At 44.9% G+C, this 20,843-nt stretch overlaps 1 protein-coding gene across 1 annotated transcript; it reads left to right on the top strand.

The window, feature by feature from the left end:
* The first annotated feature begins 14,530 nt into the window (after positions 1-14,530).
* LOC131193351 (uncharacterized) lies at positions 14,531-19,029 on the top strand. The gene is made up of 2 exons (XM_058173434.1): positions 14,531-16,101; positions 18,605-19,029. The coding sequence occupies exons 1-2, from the start codon at positions 14,811-14,813 to the stop codon at positions 18,889-18,891; spliced, it is 1,578 nt and encodes a 525-aa protein (XP_058029417.1). The 5' UTR covers positions 14,531-14,810; the 3' UTR covers positions 18,892-19,029.
* Positions 19,030-20,843: the final 1,814 nt, after the last annotated feature.

Here is a 20,843-nt window from a genome sequence, read left to right as displayed (position 1 = left end):
TATTTAAGGTGATTTTCTGGGCTGCTGAGCCACAGAACATAACATTTATTCTGAGGAGCAGATGACATCTTTTTCTGAAGCCGTGTTTTGCATCTTCTGGGATGAAATAGTTTACAAAGATATTCCCACATTCCTGATCAAACCTAGAAAGCCAGTGAGTCTATTGGTGATGTGGGGTCTATTAGAAATTACTGCCAAAGTTAGATTGTAAATAATTCTATAAATTAATGCCAGATAAGGAACAAAAAGAGGAAGGGTTATTAAGGATATCATCTTGTGGCCTTACTAACTTCTTTAGTATGGCAGAATGTTTTTATGTGAAAGCTGTCCATGGGTCATACCAGCATGCTGTGTTCTTTGTTTCCTAACACTGTGGGAACATATGAAATATAGAAACACCAGGAATAGTTTGATACTATGAACCTGCCTTTCACTCTAGTGGTCTAGTTTCCATAGAGAATTTGCTTGTTAGAACAGCAATAGCATACCGGTATATGAAATTCTTAATTTTAAAGAAAATTAAACTAAGCAGAATCAAGTATATATCTTGGGTATTATTATTTTTAAAAAGTGGACTTTAATCAACTCAGAGCAATGGTAAACAAATGATAAAATCAAGGTCAGGGAATAGTTGTTTATTTTAAATTAGTGTAAATCTTCAGAACCAGCTGAATAGTGTATCCCAGTACTGAAGGAACTATGATGGTGGCAAATAGCTATAGGATGGGTGCAGAATGAGAGTGGAGGTTCATTCTCCAAGCTTGTTGATTAGTTTCCAAATATTTTGTTACCAAGCTAGGTAATATCACAACATAAACTCCCCTGAAGATGTTACCTAGCCTGGTAATGAAACATTCAGAAACAAATCCACAAGCTTATGGACTGAACCTTCACACTCACTGAAGGAATTAGCTGGCACTCTTGGCAAATCCTAAATAGGTATGAGGTGGCTCAGTGGCTAAGATGCTGAGCTTGTTGCAGTTCAGTGGTTCAAATCCCTAGTCCCGCATAATGGGGTAAGCTCCCATTACTTGTCCCAGCTTCTGCCAACCTAGCAGTTCGAAAGCATGTAAAAAATGCAAGTAGAAAAATAGGGACCACTTTTGGTGGGATGGTAACAGTGTTCCATGCGCCTTTGGCATTTAGTCATGCTGGCCACATGACCATGGAGATGTTTTCGGACAGCTCTGGCTTTTTGGCTTTGAAACAGAGATGAGCACTACCCCCTAGAGTCGGGAATGACTAGCACATGTGTGTGAGGGGAACCTTTACTTTTACCTCTACCTTGGCAAATCCTTACCTTTGAGAAATTCTGGCCTCAAGATCTGGTAAAGTGGGAAAGGACTAGAGAAGAACAAATAACTATTTTTAAAAATAGGGGAAGGAATTTCCAGCAAACTAAAAATGAATCAATCTGATGATGATACTAAAGACCATAGGAAATAGACTTAAGATGTAAGATACAGGAAGGGACATTCTGAATAAAATTGTCAGTAGATTTGAATGCTTGTCAGTTATTCATTGGGCCATTGGGCCTTGCTAGTTACTACATAAGTGTTGCTCTTATTTGACAGGCAAAGACAATTGTCTTTCTCTGGCAGCATCCTTTCATAAGGTACTTCTAGGGCAAATCCATGATTGTGACCTAGAACCTGTTTTTTAAGTTGGTACCAAATTATGATGAAGTTCAGGGAGAGTCTTTAGCAAATACAGGTTCTCATTTCTCCAGAACTTGATATATGGTCTTTCTGCATAAAGCTTGTTAACTTGGTCTTCTCAGTGGTAGAGATTTCCCAGAAAAACTTCTTGATCAATTTGTTAGGATGTTCATGAGGAGTTGAATAAATGGTCAAGGCCCAGGGAAGCCACACCGCATGACTGATAGGCTGTGAGCCAAACTTTGGGCAAACCTAACCTATTTTGCATAATCTAAATTATGAAAATTCAGTTTTTCTAGCAGGAAACAAAAAGACAGAAGAGAAACCTATACAGAGTGTCCAATGGCTTCCCCATAGCTTGAGTAATAATGGTTTGGAATGATATGGTTTGAAGTACAGTACAACTGGAGACAACCAGGTTGATGATTGCAGGTTTATATTTCATGTGAAGAGCTCTACACATAGTTTCTAGTCCAAAAGGGATAAAATTCTTCTTTATATTTTTTTTATATTATCTGCCATGACCTAGATGTAATCTTTCAGCACTGAACAACTATCAGGGAAATCTGCAATACAGACAAACCTTGCTGTGAAAATTTCTTTTCACCACTGGATGAAGTAGAATTAGTTATGATGGAAAGCCATTCTACCGTGCTTAACCAGTGCTAGATTCTTTTTATAATTGCAGGGCAGTAATCTATTTTTATAGAGAGCCACACAATGTTAGTTTAAACAGAATTTCAACAATCCATGCCGTCTATATTCCAAACTGTTTTTACAATAAGAAAAGCCAAACTCACAAACTGAGAGGCACTGAAAAGGTCAAGATGGTGCTTCTTACTGGATTAGCTTCTTAGAAGAAGTAAAAGCAAGTTAATTGGATCACTATCTAAGCATCTCAAACTAACATTCTTTCTGTGTTTTCAGCTTTGAGATGCTAATGAAATAACCCTATGGCACAGTCTAACTCATCTCTTTTCAAGGTTTTGAATGTTTGATTGCAGAGGAGGAGGAGGATGGGAAAGGTTTCCAGTTTTTCTGATATTTCAGACTGTTTTATGCCTTATGGAAGCATCAAGGCAAAAATGATGTACATTACTTACATATTGATGAAGTAGATGATGATCAGGCTGAATCAATTCATTGCCATATGAAAGCTTATTTATTGAAGGTTATAGATACCAGTCAACTATGCTGGTCCATTGTGAGTTGATAGGTGTGTGGGTGTGTGTATAAAATCACATAACATGCTTTAAAATCTACAATAAAAATGCATTATTATATAGAAGAATTTCAACAGCATTAATTAAGATTGAGGACAAATGCATGAAAAACGGAAAATAAAGAATACAAAGCCAGTAAACTGCAAGTTGATGTAAAAGAACTGCGCAAGACCACATCTTGTGGACTGTGTGGTCTAGAGGCTTTCATAACTGACATTTCATGATCATAAGACAATATTGTTTCTGTGGTTACCAGAAATCTTGGTTTCCTTTACTGATCAGGCTATTTGTTTTAGTTAGTTCAAAACTGAAAAAAAGCCTCAATGTGATGCTTTGATCTACACTGTGGTATTTATCGGCCCTAATATATCCATTAATGCCTTTGGCATCTATCAGGCTCTGCACACTATGCTTTGTAATGCTATTGCAGCCACCCATCCTTTTTTTTTATTCATCAGTGGAATTTTGTGGAAGCTATATTTCATTTGTTTCCACTGCTTCAAGAAGTCCTCGATATAGTGAATGGGATATAAAGGGGGGGGGAGTAATTCTAAGTATTCTTACCAACAGCCAAGATAAACTTCTTTGGGGGAGTCATGTCTGGGAAATTAGTCTTAAAAATCTAAACAATCAAGCCTCTAGTTTTATCTGCAATAGAAACTGAGAAAATAGAGTGGGCAGAAGCAGTGAAAAAATGGGGCTGATGGCGTGTGGGAACCAAGTTGATTTTGTCACAGATGCAGGCTACATAAAGTCTTCATTCCAAATTCATACCAAGGTGTGTAAGTGGAAGTCAGCTTAAAAGAATTGAGGAAGCTTAGCCCTGTCTTACCACCTGTGCTAATTTTTATCAAGCCAACCATATCTCTCCCAGAGGTATTGCTTCCAATAGTGGAAAACAACTATGAGAAAAATGCTATGGAATTTTATTTTATTTTAGCAGATAAGAAGTGATCTGTTTTCCCCTGTCAAGTGCATACTTTAGCTTTAAAAGCCACCCCTATAATAGCAGTGTCATGCGGCAGTATCAAGCCTGCCTATCCAATGATCACATGAACTGCCATATTTTGAAATGGCCTAAAGTTTCTAGATAGAGTTGAAGAGTTACCCTATCTAGAGCAAATTACATTAAACCAGGTAAGAAGTGAGGAAATGACAAGCACAGGAGCCATGTTGCATCCTATTCTAGGAAATTCTCTCTCTCTCTCTCTCTCTCTCACACACACACACAAATAAACTGGCTTAAAATCGTTTAAACAGTTTAAAACTGTGATTTTAAAATAGAGGAGATGTGAACTGAGTCAAAAACCAAACAAACCACATTATAGTTTAACACAATGTATGATACCAATGATATCATAGTGCAAATGTGCTTGTTCGTTTGTGATATGAATTTCCTTTATTTTTTCCCACTTAGGCTGGATGCTGCTTTGTTTGTATTAAAGTAATTTAAGTTCCTAAGAATCAGTTCTATAATCGGAATGTGGTTTAGTTTCTGTCATCATTATCTGTAAACTAAGTCCTGATTCACAACAGTGTTTATTACATTATTCTGTAACAAGAGATAAAGGCAACAGTTGGGCCTCTCTACTGCAATAGTATCACTGAAGTATAAAACATCCTCTTTTGCTTCAAATGGTCCAGTGAATTCTTTAATCTTTGATATAAATCCGTCAGGGATGAGATTTCAAAGGACAAAATACACCTGGTGGCATTCATGACAAACACATAAGAAGATACAATATTTTTCTTGATCTGGAAGGTATTTTTTTTGGTCTTTTGCATGGGGATTGTAACATCACCTCTTGTTTGTGCCTTGATGTTTCAAACTTAATCACTGAAACTTAAAGCATTTAGATAATAAGAAAGTCAGAAATCAGAAGATGAGAAAGCAAAACTTTTGTTAAAGGAGGTGACAGTAATAAAATTGATTGGTTGATTATGTGCCATGTCTTAGTGACCATATGGATAGGCCTTTAAGAGAATGATCTGCCCCAAACTGGTCCTTCAGATCTTCCAAAAGTGCACTCACCTCCATTCATCTTGCTGCTGGTTGCCTTCTTTTTCCTTCCATCTTAGAATTACAGACTTCTCCAGAGAGCTTGGTCTTTCCATAATGTTTCTAAAGTATGTTACTTTGAGTTTAGGCATTTCTGCCTCAAGTGAGAACTCTAGATAATTTGTTCTATGATCCTTTGATTTAAATTCTGCTATCCATGATATTCTCAGGAGTCTTCTCCAACAACCAAGTTCAAAAGCATGAATACATCTTCTACATTTCTTCAGAGTTCAACTTTTGCTTTCAAAGAGTGTCACACAGAAAACTTTTGCCTGAATGTTTCTGATCTTTATAGGTATAGACACATTATAGCATCTGAATATCTTTTCCAAGGCCTTCATTTTTATTCTACCATGTGCTAGTCAGCTGCATATTTTCTAACTACTGATTCCTTTGTTATTAGTACTTTACCCTAAAAATCAGAAGCTATCCCACATTTCTATATCTTCATTTTCAAAGGCTGGTTGTTCTACCATTGCTATTAGTTTGGTCTTCTTTATATTTAATCTTAGTTCTAAGTTTGTTTGTTTGTTTGTTGCTGTGCTCCTCGATTTTCAGGATTAAAGATTCCAGATCATTTGCATTTTCAGCTATCAAAGAAGTGTCACCAAGACAGTGTTATTGATGTTTCTTTCCCCAATTTTAAAATTATGCTCATCTTCCAATCAGCCTCCCTCCGTATATATTCAGTATATGCTTTGAATAAATAAGAGAATATTCAGCCTTGTTTCACTCTTTTGTCAATATAGTCTGTATTGCCATTTTTATCCAGACTGTCTTGCCATTTTTCTACTGTAAGTACATTCCATACCTAGATATAATCAACACAATCAAAGACTTTCTATAATCACAATTAACACAACATGAAAGCTAGCTGAGAGGCTTTATTATTTATTTACTTATATTCTGCTGAATAATAAAGGCAGGATATAAGTAAATAAATAACACAATTGATAGGCTTTCTATAATCAATGAAATATACATTGAGCTCTTTTTGACATTCAAATTGTCAGGCTTCTATTTCACAAAATGTAATGAAGTTCTTTAGTATCAAAAAGATTGTGCAAGATGGATTTCTCACATGTTGGTGACAGAGAGGAGTCTCTGGCAAGTTTCAAGAGTTGAAATTGTGACAACCAACAAAATGTCAGCTCATCATTATGAGCTAGAAAGAGTCTCTGGACTGACAGAACTTTACCTGAGGGGGAAAAATTCAGGCTTCAGCAAGAAAACTCATAGTAACACTGAGGGAATATGGATGCATTATTCACATGGGTTTCCTTGAACCTGGCACTATTATCAACTCAGAGTATTACAACGGCAATATTCAGAACTTTGAAACAACAAGTAGAGTTTGGGAGCCTAAAAAGGAAATGTTGCTGCAACATGACAATACTAGATATATACCTCATGGGCCACCCAAGAAACAGTTGTGAAGTTGAGACTCACCATTTCATTCCATCAACCATACAGACAATGCTCAATATTGTGAAACTTCTATTTCCAAAACTGAAGAAATACTTTTATAAGTATCTATTTGACCTAAATGAAGGGATGGAAGGACTGTTAGGACCGGTTGAGGAGTTATTTCAAGAAAGCTTTTAAAAGACTTCGAAAAAATATGTAGTGAAAGATGATGGTTATGAGAAGTAAATGCAAAGTTCATTTCATTTTTTTGTTTCATTTATTAAAATATCTCTATCTGAATTATAGTTATTGAGGTGGAGGTATTCCTTTTCATTCAAGTTGTATAATAAATTAATAAAAATAACAAAATGAAGTGTGTTTCAGAAGCACAAGGAATTCCAATGCATATATTACAATATATATACAAAAGAAAATTGAGGGAAAGGGAGAAAGTAGAAAGGAAAAATCACATTAAAGCTAAATGTGAATTCAACCACAAATTTGGTTTATTTATTGTTTATTATTAGTTTTACATTTCAATTTGTCCTCTAGGAATAAAATATAGAAAAGGGATTTCCCTTCAGTTTTCATCACAACCAGTACCTGTGAAGTAGTATGATCAGATAGTGGCTTATCTAAAATTACTAAATTGAAACTAGACTGTTGATTGTACTTCAAATATATCTTCAAAAAATCCAACTGATTCAGGTACTTCTAAAACTCTTAAAGGATATATGCGTAATGGTAAAACCTAAATTTCTGCATTATGTTCTGTATCCAGTTGAACTTAAAGGTCTCTTGTTTTTATTGGATCAATGTTTAACTATCATGCTACACTGGCTTCCAGACTTACCAACATTTGTAAATGTCTTTATAATTAGGACAAAAAAGGGGGGGCTCTTAAAATATATAAATGTAAAAGAAAGCAAAGCTTATTGATTTGGCCATCCACACAGAAATCCCAAGAGCATGGCTCTTTAGATTCAAATCCCTGTGCACTCAGCTATATATGTGGTATGTGCTCTTGTTATTCTGACAAGGTGCTTGTGCTTTAACCTTTACATGGCAAGGAATACATCATGGGGAAAGACCATACTTACCTGATAGAAGGACAAGCTTTCTCCAAAATAATTGGAAGTGCAGGGAGCTTTTGACATTGGCTGATAAGAAGACAAAGGAATGAAGAAGAGGTACACATGGCTGAAAACTACTGTAACCAAGAATGCTTTCAGTTGAAAGCAGTTGAAAAAAGTGAAAAAGTGAGAAAGTAAGATAATATTTAAAGATTTCAGCTTTATCTTTAGCTACATTTTCATACTGGTAATGAAAATTAAAGGGTAAAAATTGGTGTGATGATAAACAGGTTTCAGGAGGTCAGAATTATCCACTTTGCCTGGCTAGCAGCCCTGAGAACACTAAGTCCATACATAAAAACAGTTGACAACACATGGTGTATGTGTGTGCGTGCTGTGTGGTGAAATGCAACGTTGCCACTGTTGGGTTGTCTGTTTTTAAATATAGATTTAACATTCTTAAGGGCCCTGCCAATGGTAAATCTGACAATGTTGCTTCTCATCTTGTTTAGGATCACACTTAGATGTGCTGGCAGGCATGACTGGGAGGACGAAGCAATGTTGTGCAATGTAGTAGAAAGGATGGGAAGCACACATAACCTCCTCCTGCCTTTGTCATTTGTAAAGGCATGGAAAGTCATATTGCACTCTACTATTCCATGATTCACAATATAGGAGGCTAAATTCAGGAGACAGATTTAAGTAGCTAAGCATTCAGACTCTTCAAACCCAACATAACTCAGATATCTAAAACCTGACACCATGCTGGCTTAAGCTGGTCAAGGTCAAGCATTTGGCTTTACCATGCCAATTTTATCCTGATTTAACTAAGAAACTTCCATTCCATCCTGCCAACAACTGCTCTGGTAGTTGGATAGCCACAGAGTTGCTTTCAGGGAACTGCTTTCTCCTTCCAGGGCACTTCAGCAGATCCAGCTCTGCTGTTATGCTGAATAAGTTACCTTTGATGAGATATTATAAGTTGCTTTCAGTTGCAGTCCTGGTTTGGCAAAGTGGGAAAGCTGAGCACTGGACAGGACTTTTATCTGGGTTTATATATATATTTCTCTGCCTACGCATCCTTTTTTGGAAATATTGCATTAAGTTCAGGGTCAGTTCCAGTAAACATAGTGATAATGATACATCATCCTATAGGATGGATAAAAGTACAAATGCTGTTACAACCCACTCCTCCCCCAAAAAACAACTAAAATTCAGCTTTTAGTTTTGAGTGGACATATTTTGGCAACATGAAAAGAGCAATGATTAAATTGGATTGACAGGTTGTTGGGTAGGCTGAATGCCACCACGTGTTTACTGGACCCGTGCCCCTCCTGGTTGGTGCTGGCCACTCAGGAGGTGACACGAGGCTGGCTCCAGGCAATTACGAGCGCTTCCTTGGTGGAGGGAGTCTTCCCGGCCGCCTTGAAAGAGGCGGTGGTGAGACCCCTCCTCAAGAAGCCTTCCCTGGACCCGGCTGCTTTAGGTAACTATCGTCCGGTCTCCAACCTTCGCTTCGCGGCGAAGGTTGTAGAGAGTATGGTGGCATATCAGTTTCCCTTGCACCTGGAGGAAACTGTCTATCTAGACCCATTCCAGTCCGGTTTCCGGACCGGCTACAGCACTGAGACGGCTTTGGTCGCGTTGGTGGATGATCTCTGGAGGGCCAGGGATAGAGGTTGTTCCTCTGCCCTGGTCCTATTAGACCTCTCAGCGGCTTTCGATACCATCGACCATGGTATCCTGCTGCGCCGGTTGGGGGGATTGGGAGTGGGAGGCACCGTTTATCGGTGGTTCTCCTCCTGTCTCTCCGATCGGTTGCAGACGGTGTTGACAGGGGGGCAGAGGTCGGCTCCGAGGCGCCTCACTTGTGGGGTGCCGCAGGGGTCGATCCTCTCGCCCCTTCTGTTCAACATCTATATGAAGCCACTGGGTGAGATCATCAGTGGCTTCGGTGTGAAGTACCAGCTGTACGCTGATGACACCCAGCTGTACTTTTCCACACCGGGCCACCCCAACGAAGCTATCGAAGTGCTGTCCCGGTGTTTGGAGGCCGTACGGGTCTGGATGGGGAGAAACAGGCTCAAGCTCAATCCCTCCAAGACAGAGTGGCTGTGGATGCCGGCATCCCGGTACAGTCAGCTGAGTCCACGGCTGACTGTCGGGCGAGTCACTGGCCCCGATGGAGAGGGTGCGCAACTTGGGCATCCTCCTGGATGAACGGCTGTCTTTTGAAGATCATTTGACGGCCGTCTCCAGGAGAGCTTTTTACCAGGCTTGCCTGGTGCGCCAGTTGCGCCCCTTTCTAGACCGGGATGCCCTATGCACGGTCACTCACGCCCTCGTGACGTCTTGCCTGGATTATTGCAATGCTCTCTACATGGGGCTCCCCTTGAAGGGCATCCGGAGACTGCAGTTAGTTCAGAATGCGGCTGCGCGGGTTATAGAGGGAGCCCCTCGTGGCTCCCGTATGACACCTATCCTGCGCAGACTGCACTGGCTACCTGTGGCCTTCCGGGTGCGCTTCAAGGGTTTGGTAACCACCTTTAAAGCGCTCCATGGCATAGGGCCGGGTTACTTACGGGACCGTCTACTGCTACCGAATACCTCTCACCGGTCCGTGCGCTCTCACAGAGAGGGACTCCTCAGGGTGCCGTCAGCTAGGCAGTGTCGTCTGGCGACGCCCAGGGGAAGGGCCTTCTCTGTGGGGGCTCCCACCCTCTGGAACGAACTCCCCCCAGGACTCCGTCAACTTCCAGACCTCCGAACCTTCCGTCGCGAGCTTAAAACACACCTATTTATCTGCGCGGGACTGGACTAGTTTTTAAATTTTATAGGGGTTTTAATTGGTTTTAATATTTATACTATTTTAATAATTTGGCTTTTTGAATAAGTTTCTTAATGGTTTTCTTAATTTGTATATATATGTTTTTATTTGCCTGTGAACCGCCCTGAGTCCTTCGGGAGATAGGGCGGTATACAAATACGAATAATAAAATAAAAATAAAATAATAAAATAAATAAATTCAGGGGTGAAATCTAAAATTTTTTGCTACCTACTCTGTGGGTTTGGCTTGGTGGGTGGGTGTGTCCTGTGACTGCGTAGGCGTGGCCAACTCAATGTCACTCACAGCCATGCCCACTCAGTCACAACCCACCCACCAAGCCATGCCCACAGAACCCAGTAGGGGAAAAAAAATAATTTCTATTCTGCCTTTTCCCTTTCCCTTGCCACCTGTTCTCCCTTCACCTAGGCCACCACCTGCCTCAACGGGGTCGGGGAATGTACCATTCCCCAACTCCAGCCTTTCTCCAGAACTGCTGCCCACTCAACGCCCGCTCGCTGTCTGCTCGCCCTTCACCTTTGGTCAGGGGCCGGGGCCCAGGGACGGCCCATTCCCTGAGGCCCCAGAGTCGCCCCCTGCTCGTCGCTTCCTCAACCGGGTCGGGGAATGCACCATTCCCCGACACCAGCCTTGTCCTGGAGCCGCCGCCTTTCTTCCTTCACCACGCGGCATATACTTACTTTCTTCCAGCGGCTGGCTGCCAGGAAAGGCAAGCGTCCAAAAGTTACCGGAGTTGCTCTCCTTGAATATGCCGCCTTGTTCTATGCGCTGGCTGCGCAAGCGCACACCCAACCTGCTGCTGATAAATAAATGAAATAAATGGGGTGCGCTTGCGCAGCCGGTGCATGGAACAAGCAGCAATGGCGGTGGCATATTCAGGGTGAGGGACTCCAGTAACTTTTGGATGCTTGCTTTTCCTGGCAGCCAGCCGCTGGAAGAAAGTAAGTATATGCTGCGTGGCGAAGGAAGAGCGGGCGGCGGCTCCGGGACAAGGCTGGTGTCGGGGAATGGTGCATTCCTTGACCCGGTTGAGGCAGGTGGCAAGCAGGGGGTGGCTCCGGGGTCTCAGGGGAATGAGGTATCCCTGGGCCCTGACCAAAGGCGAAGGGCGAACAGGCGGTGAGCGGGCAGCAAGTGGGCGAAGGAAGAACGGGCAGTGGCTCCGGGGAAAGGCCAGAGTCAGGGAATGCACCATTCCCTGACCCGGTTGGGGAAGGCGGTGGCTCCGGGGCCTCAGGGAATGGGCCCCGGCCCCTGACCTAAGGGCGAGCAGGTGGCAAGCTGCCTTCCCAGTGTTCCAGTGTCCAGCTTGCGAAGGCTGGACTGCGGGCCGTGGACTGGTTCGGGGCCGTGGCCAGCCAGCGATTGCTACCGGATTGGCGAACCAGAACCAAACTCCGCTACCTACTCGCCCGATCCAGTCCGATCTGGTAGCATTTCACCCCTGATTAAATTCCTTCCACTATAATGCAAAAGACTCACAAAAAAGAACATAATTGTCGTGTCCCACTCCTCCGCTGACGGCCGGGTCAGGGAAATCCGAATCAGGCTTGCCTCTGCAGCTCTGCCCAAAGTCCTAGCAAAGTCCTCAGAGCAGGCAGGAGACCAGTAAGTGACTTCAGCAAGATAAGTTCGACTTTTGCCTGACTCAGAGACTGCCAGAAAGCAGATCCTTTATATAGGCCATGGGGTGTGGCTCCATGACTCAGCACTCATTAAGGCCTGCCCCTCCCTTCCTTCTGTTGCCTCCGCCTATCCAGCCTTCTGATGCGAGGGTCACACCAATCAGCAGCTGTTGGGAATAAACCCTCCTCAGGTTCACATGCTGTGGAGGAGGGGGAGGGGTCTAGCTGCTCCGTTTGCCTGGGCATGGAGTCAGGGCTGGGGCCGGGAGATGCTCCTTCTTCTGCAGTTTGTGTGGGCATGGAGCCAGGACTTGGGCCGGGAGGCATACATTCCTCAGTGTTCGGGAGCAGGTAAGAAGGCCCCGGCTGCTCTGAGGGCGGGCAAGACACAACAATAATGGAACATTCAACATGGCAGACAACATGCAACTAACTTTGTGTAGGCAGTCGATACATACTAAAATACCACTGTTCTGTTCCACATATTATGAAGGGAATTGGATACAGCTGAAGCTAACTCTACGTTTTGTTGTTACTGGTAATCAATGAAATTGTAGGAAATCTGAAAGAGTTTAATGGGCAAAGGATAGGCAAGCCTAGAAAAGGAGAAAACTGAATCTTTATCACCTTTACAGGTAAAAAAAGCCCCAGATCATTGGTTTAATTGTATTGGAAGGTAAATTGGCACTATGTAAGAGCAGTGAAAAAACAAAGGAAGGTAATGTGACTTAACTGAAGAACACTTAGTTGTAAAGTTTTCAAATGTTATAGTAAGAATATTTAATCTTAAATAGCAGGTGTGTGCACAACTTTCCATGGATCAAATGATGAACCAAGTCACAGTGCGATACTAAAAACTCCAGAAATGGGCAGGAACAGATCCTATCTTAGGTATTTAAAGAGAACTTATCTGGACAATGTTTGGTCTTGCTCTGAATAAAGGAGTCAGCTTCATGTCCTAGCTATGACTGAGAAAAAAGCATTGAAACTAATAAAAAACTAATCTGACAGCTGTAACTAATACTCAGCAGGCCTGAAATGTAGTCTTGAAAGACCTCTCAGAAAACAACCTGTTGCTGCCATGGCTGAAAATATAATGTAATGGCAACATATATTATCTATTTACTCCAGGGGTGAAATGCTCCCGGTTCGGACCGGATCAGCCGATCCGGTACTAATGGCAGTGAGTGGTTCAGAGAATTAGTAGCAAAAATCCCTGCCCACCCCACCCCCCGTCCTTGCCCACCCAATCACCCAGTCACCCACTTGCCGTTTCTTTTAAAAAATGCTTTTAAAAGGTAAAAAAAAGGTTCAGATGATCACAGTTGAGCTGCATAATCGTCAGAACCTTTTTTTTACTTTTAAAAGCATTCTGCCGAATAGGTTGTTAAAAAATGCTTTTAAAAGTAAAAAAAAAGATTGCGCGCCACAGCTGATTACCCCCCAGTGCACTGTTCTACTTACCCCATGCCTCCTTTTGGTGTTCATTGCACACATGCATGTGCACCTTGCATCTGGCACGTGGTATTCATTGTGCATGTGTGCACATAGCACGTATGCACAGCCAGCAAACTGGTAATAAACCGGTTCAGATTTCACCACTGATTTACTCTATATAACTCAGGAAATAAATATCAATTCAAGAGCAAATGGCCAAAGTAGTGGTGGGAAGGTCTGTGATATTTAATTGTCTTCAGTAGAAGACATGACAATATGCCATCCCACTATTCTATGTATAGGAGTTCCAACTAATAACTGAATTATTATTCAACATCCTTCTTGACAATGAAGACAGCAGGCTAGCTTATGAGATGCAAGATAAGCATACATCCAGCAATGAACTTCATCACTTGGAAGCATGTACAGAATAATGGGATGGGTACAGTTGGTAGTGGGACTCGGGAGAAAAAAACACAGCCTTAACAGAGTAATGTTATAATATCTCATCAAAGGTAACTTACTCAGCATAACAGCAGAGCTGGATCTGCTGAAGTGCCCTGGAAGGAGAAAACAGTTCCCTGAAAGCAACTCTGTGGCTATCCAACTACCAAAGTAGTTGTTGGCAGGATAGAATGGAAGTCTCTTAATTAAATCAGGATAAAATTGGCATGGTAAAGCCAAATGTTTGACCCTGACCAGCTTAAGCCAGCATGGTGTCAGGTTTTAGATATTTGAGTTATGTTGGGTTTGAAGAGTCTGAATGCTTAGCTACTTAAATCTGTCTCCTGAATTTAGCCTCCTATATTGTGAATCATGGAATAGTAGAGTGCAATATGACTTTCCATGCCTTTACAAATGACAAAGGCAGGAGGAGGTTATGTGCTTCCCATCCTTTCTACTACATTGCACAACATTGCTCCGTCCTCCCAGTCATGCCTGCCAGCACATCTAAGTGTGATCCTAAACAAGATGAGAAACAACATTGTCAGATTTACCATTGGCAGGGCTCTTAAGAATGTTAAATCCATATTTAAAAATAGACAACCCAACAGTGGCAACGTTGCATTTCACCATACACATGCATACACCATGTGTTGTCAACTGTTTTTACATATGGACTTAGTGTTCTCAGGGCTGCTGGCCAGGCAAAGTGGATAATTCTGACCTCCTGAAACCTGTTTATCATCACACCTGTTATGTATTTATGTTTGTACCTTTAAATATTTGAGCGGGAAATCAGCACGTTGCTGATTGGACGAAGCCTCCAGCAGAACTGTATAAAAGGAGAGGTTTTTCCCCCAGCCTGTTGCTGGGTTCACCCTATATTAAAGAGCTGTTGTCACTACCCTGGTCTCCAGCCTCGTTACTTCCCGAACTTAACATTGGCGACGAAGGTGGGATCTCGAGGCTAAGGAGAACCAGAACCGAGCTGAAGCACGATAGACCCGAACCCAGCAAACCCAGGGCAGAAAAGCGGAGATGGCCAGTTACACTCCGCCCGCACCGTTTGACCCGGCTAAAGAGAAATGGGGAACGTATATGACCCGTTTCGAAAGCTTTCTAGAAGCCAACGAACTGCAAGGAGTTCCAGATAACCGAAAAAGGGCTTACTTCTTAAGCCATTGTGGTCCGGAGGTCATTGATATCGCGGAAGCCCTGGCAGAGCCAACGCCGTTGCAGTCGGTGTCGTGGCCAACTTTACAGACTTTACTAAAAAACCACTTCGCACCAACGCCGTCCAAATACGTGCGGCGGTTTGAATTCGGAGAGCGAAGGCAGATGGAGGGCGAATCCATCGGTGACTACATGGCCGCCCTAAGAAAAGCGTCCAAGGACTGCGGATACCGTGACCTAGACGAGGTGCTCCTCGAGCAACTCATCCGAGGGGTCAAAGACATCCGTTTGCGGCGACGGCTGCTAGCAAAGAGCAACCTGACGCTGGCCAACGCTCTGGACGAAGCCAGAGCACATGAAATGTCCTCCCAAGCGGCAGAGACACTGCAGAAGCCGGTCCCACAGAAGGCGAGCGCGAAGGCAACTCCGGTGCACCAGGAGGAGGTTCAGACCGAATCCGACGGTGAAGATGAGGAAGGGGTCTGCCGCACCGAGAAACGTGACAAAGGGGACCGAGACGAGTGCGGAAGCTGCGGGGGTCAACACCAGCGCCAACGCTGCAAGTTTAAGGACGCGATATGTCGGCGGTGTGGGAAGAAAGGGCACCTAGCCCAAGTTTGTCGAGCGGCCCAACCTTCCCGCCGAAAATTCAAATCGGCCAATCAGAGCGCGGAATCGGCAAGGCGACCTGCGATTGGCTCAAACAAAAAAGGCGCAGATTCCAACCAAACAACGGTGGTCATAGGCCGCGCCTCGACCCAAGTGGAGAAGAAGATCTTCACTAAGCCAAAAATAGAGGGAGTACGGTGCCGGCTTGAAGTAGACACGGGATCAGCGATCACCATCATGTCCTGGGACACTTTGGCGAAGTCGCTGCCGTCCGTCGCAAAGCGCCACCTGCAAGCACAACGGCTACGAGTCCACGACTACCAGGGGAATCGCATCCCTGTTCGAGGGACCACCTCCGTCCGAGTCGAGTACGGTCCATACAAGAAGACCCTGCCCATCACGATCGTCGAAGGAACTCTGCCCAGTCTGTTGGGACTAGACTGGTTTCGTGCCCTGGGCATGGGAGTGACTGGCATCTACAAAAGTGACTGTAACCTGAAAGACATTCTCTTTAACGAGTTCGAAGATGTCTTCAAGGACTGCCTGGGCAAGTACAAGGGGACCCCTATTTCCTTCAACTTAGACCCCCAGGTAGCCCCCATTAGGCTTAAAGCGAGGAGAGTCCCTTTTGCCCTAAAACCGAAAATCGATAAGGAGCTGGACAAGCTCATAAATCAGGGGATTTTGGTGCCAGTCGATCACGCAAAGTGGGAGACGCCAATCGTCACCCCAATAAAGTCGGACGGGTCAATTAGAATTTGCGCTGACTACAAGGCGACGCTTAACAAAGCCTTACAGAAAAGCGCTTACCCGGTTCCCGTGGTGCAACACTTATTGCACTCTTTGGGGCAAGGACAAGTCTTTGCGAAGTTAGACTTAGCCCAAGCCTACCAGCAACTGCCCGTAGACGCCCGCACAGCCGAAGCCCAAACAATCGTAACGCACAGGGGGGCATTCAAGTGCACCCGATTGCAATTTGGGGTCAGTGTGGCACCAGGGTTGTTCCAAAACCTAATGGAACGACTACTGCAGGGGCTCCCAGGGGTAGTTCCCTACTTTGATGACGTCCTCATTTCAGGGGAAAACATGGAGGAATTGGGGGAACGTTTAAGAAAGGTTTTGGGAATTTTCCGGACAGCCGGATTAAAAGTCAAGGCAAACAAATGCCAGATAGGGGTCGAATCCGTCGATTTCTTGGGCTACCGGATAGACAAGAAAGGAATTCACCCTACTGAGAGCAAGGTCAAGGCAATTAGGAAGGCTCCAGCGCCTAAAAATAAAGCAGAGCTGCAGGCATTCCTGGGGTTGGTGAATTTCTATGCGGTCTTTTTAAAGAACAAAGCAACCATTGCGGAACCGCTGCATAGGCTCTTAGGGAAAAATACTGTTTGGTCTTGGGGAAAGACAGAAAATAGGGCTTTCGAAGCAGTAAAGAACCTGCTCTCAAGTGATAGCCTGCTCATACAATATCACAACTCATTACCCCTAGTGTTGGTTTGCGATGCCTCCCCTTATGGGGTGGGGGCTGTACTCAGCCATAGACTTCCAAATGGCACAGAAGCCCCTATAGCTTTTTACTCTAGAACGATGTCCTCCCCAGAGAGAAACTACAGCCAATTAGACAAAGAAGCACTAGCCATTGTGTCAGGGGTTAAAAAATTCCACAAGTATGTCTTTGGGCGGAATTTTGAAATCGTGACTGACCACAGACCGTTATTAGGAATACTGGCTGGCGACCGCCCAACGCCGGTGGCACTTTCGCCACGCTTGACCCGATGGACTATATTCTTAGCCGCTTATTCGTACAAGCTGCAGCATCGACCAGGAAAAGAAGTGGGGCATGCAGACGCGTTAAGCCGATGCCCACTACCAGGGGCGACCGAAGACCCCACCGGGACGCCCATCCTACTTATTGACTCTTGACTCTGGCCCAGTCACATCTAAGGAAGTGGCTCGGCATCATACCGACATTGTGTTAAGAACTGTACTCGGTTGGGTACAGAGAGGGTGGCCCGCTGCGCCGGGCGAACGGTTCAAAGAATTTGTTAAAAAACGAGATGAGCTCTCGGCTCAAGGGGGGTGCCTGTTATGGGGTGATCGTGTAATAATTCCTGATAAGTTAAGGGGAAAGGTATTGGATCTCCTCCACGAGGGTCACCCAGGGATCGTAAGGATGAAGGGGTTGGCTAGAAGCTATGTGTGGTGGCCACTCATGGACGCAGAGATTGCTGAGAGGGTAGGGAAATGCCAGGCTTGCCAAGAGTCCAGACCTCTACCCCCAACGGCCCCAGTCAGGGAATGGGAAAAACCCCAAGGGCCCTGGTCAAGAATCCACATTGATTTTGCTGGCCCTTTCCACGGCCAAACGTTCCTAGTGGTTGTTGATGCATTCTCTAAATGGTTGGAGATCATACTCATGAAATCCACTACGGCCGAAGCAGTAATCGCAGCCCTGCGCCACCTATTCGCAACTCACGGGCTGCCGGACACTCTGGTGTCCGACAATGGGCCTCAATTCACGGCAGCCCAGTTTGAAGAATACCTGGCAGAGGAGGGCATCCGACATGCCCTCTCTGCGCCTTTCCACCCCGCGTTGAATGGCCTTGCAGAGCGTTCCGTCCGGAGCGCTAAGGAGGCATTGTCCAGGCTCAAGCCAGGTGACTGGCAAACAAAGATAGACTTTTTCCTAGCCGTCCAGCACAGAACCCCAAGCACGGCCACCGGAAAAAGCCCAGCCGAATTACTAATGGGACGGAAACTCCGGTGCCCACTTGACCGTTTGAATCCCCATTACACACCAGAGGGTTACAAGGGGGAATTAGAAAAGACAAGGGAAATGAGCATAGGCGACCGGTGTGGGCCGAAACTATGGGGACGGCCCTAGTTGGTTCGCAGGACAAATAATAAAGATAACCGGGCCAAAATCGACGTGGTAGAGCTACCAGACAACCGAGTGTGGAGGCGCCACATAGATCAGTTAAGGAAACGAATAACTGATCAAACCGAAACAAATGAAACAAATCATGACCAATACCAATTTGAATTCACAGCTGACAATGACCCGGGGGAGGCGCAAGACTTAGCTGAGGTCCCAGAGTTCCAGCGACGCCATCAGGTTCCCGAGGGAAACAGCTGGGAAAGTTTCAGAAGTAATCCAAGGCCGGATGGCCAAGAAAAAGAGTCAGACAATAATCCAGAGCCCGTTGGCTCAGAGAGAGAGCTGGGAGGAGAAAACAGCCCCTCCGACCAGCTCAAAACACCACCCAGAACTGAACCGCGCAGGTCAGAAAGAACTAGGAGACGCCCAGGTTATTTGCGTGACTACGTCGAAAAATAACATGTAAATAAATATGTAAATAGAGGCAAAGTGTTTTCTGGGAGGGGAGGAGTGTTATGTATTTATGTTTGTACCTTTAAATATTTGAGCGGGAAATCAGCACGTTGCTGATTGGACGAAGCCTCCAGCAGAACTGTATAAAAGGAAAGGTTTTTCCCCCAGCCTGTTGCTGGGTTCACCCTATATTAAAGAGCTGTTGTCACTACCCTGGTCTCCAGCCTCGTTACTTCCCGAACTTAACAACACCAATCTTTTGCCCTTTAATTTTCATTACCGGTATGAAAATGTAGCTAAAGATAAAGCTGAAATCTTTAAATATTATCTTACTTTCTCACTTTTTTCAACTGCTTTAGACTGTGAACCTTCTTGATGCATTGCAAGAAAGACAGCATATCAGTATGCATTTTTTATTTATTTTATTTATTCGTATTTGTATACCGCCCTATCTCCCGAAGGACTCAGGGCGGTTCACAGGCAAGTAAAAACATATATGTACAAATTAAGAAAACCATTAAAAAACTTATTCTAAAAGCCAAATTATTAAAAATAGTATAAATATTAAAACCAATTAAAACCCCTATAAATTTAAAAACTAGTCCAGTCCTGCGCAGATGAATAAGTGTGTTTTAAGCTCGCGACGGAAGGTTCGGAGGTCCGGAAGTTGACGGAGTCCTGGGGGGAGTTCGTTCCAGAGGGTGGGAGCCCCCACAGAGAAGGCCCTTCCCCTGGGCGTCGCCAGACGACACTGCCTAGCTGACGGCACCCTGAGGAGTCCCTCTCTGTGAGAGCGCACGGGCCGGTGAGAGGTATTCGGTAGCAGTAGACGGTCCCGTAAGTAACCCAGCCCTATGCCATGGAGCGCTTTAAAGGTGGTTACCAAACCCTTGAAGCGCACCCGGAAGGCCACAGGTAGCCAGTGCAGTCTGCGCAGGATAGGTGTCATACGGGGCCACGAGGGGCTCCCTCTATAACCCGCGCAGCCGCATTCTGAACTAACTGCAGTCTCCGGATGCCCTTCAAGGGGAGCCCCATGTAGAGAGCATTGCAGTAATCCAGGCGAGACATCACGAGGGCGTGAGTGACCGTGCATAGGGCATCCCAGTCTAGAAAGGGGCGCAACTGGCGCACCAGGCGAACCTGGTAAAAAGCTCTCCTGGAGACGGCCGTCAAATGATCTTCAAAAGACAGCCGTTCATCCAGGAGGACGCCCAAGTTGCGCACCCTCTCCATCGGGGCCAGTGACTCGCCCCCAACAGTCAGCCGTGGACTCAGCTGACTGTACCGGGATGCCGGCATTCACAGCCACTCTGTCTTGGAGGGATTGAGCTTGAGCCTGTTTCTCCCCATCCAGACCCGTACGGCCTCCAAACACTGGGACAGCACTTCGATAGCTTCGTTGGGGTGGCCTGGTGTGGAAAAGTACAGCTGGGTGTCATCAGCGTACAGCTGGTACCTCACACCGAAGCCACTGATGATCTCACCCAGCGGCTTCATATAGATGTTGAACAGAAGGGGCGAGAGGATCGACCCCTGCGGCACCCCACAAGTGAGGCGCCTCGGAGCCGACCTCTGCCCCCCTGTCAACACCGGCTGCGACCGATCGGAGAGATAGGAGGAGAACCACCGATAAACGGTGCCTCCCACTCCCAATCCCCCCAACCGGCGCAGCAGGATACCATGGTCGATGGTATTGAAAGCCGCTGAGAGGTCTAATAGGACCAGGGCAGAGGAACAACCCCTATCCCTGGCCCTCCAGAGATCATCCACCAATGCGACCAAAGCCGTCTCAGTGCTGTAACCGGGCCGGAAACTGGACTGGAACGGGTCTAGATAGACAGTTTCCTCCAGGTATGAGGGAAACTGATATGCCACCATACTCTCTACAACCTTCGCCGCGAAGCAAAGGTTGGAGACCGGACGATAGTTACCTAAAGCAGCCGGGTCCAGGGAAG

Source organism: Ahaetulla prasina, chromosome 2, assembly GCF_028640845.1.
Source record: "Ahaetulla prasina isolate Xishuangbanna chromosome 2, ASM2864084v1, whole genome shotgun sequence".
NCBI classification, from domain to species: domain Eukaryota; kingdom Metazoa; phylum Chordata; class Lepidosauria; order Squamata; family Colubridae; genus Ahaetulla; species Ahaetulla prasina.
The sequence above is the reverse complement of the archived record's forward strand: the minus strand, read 5'-3'. Positions and strand labels throughout refer to the sequence as shown.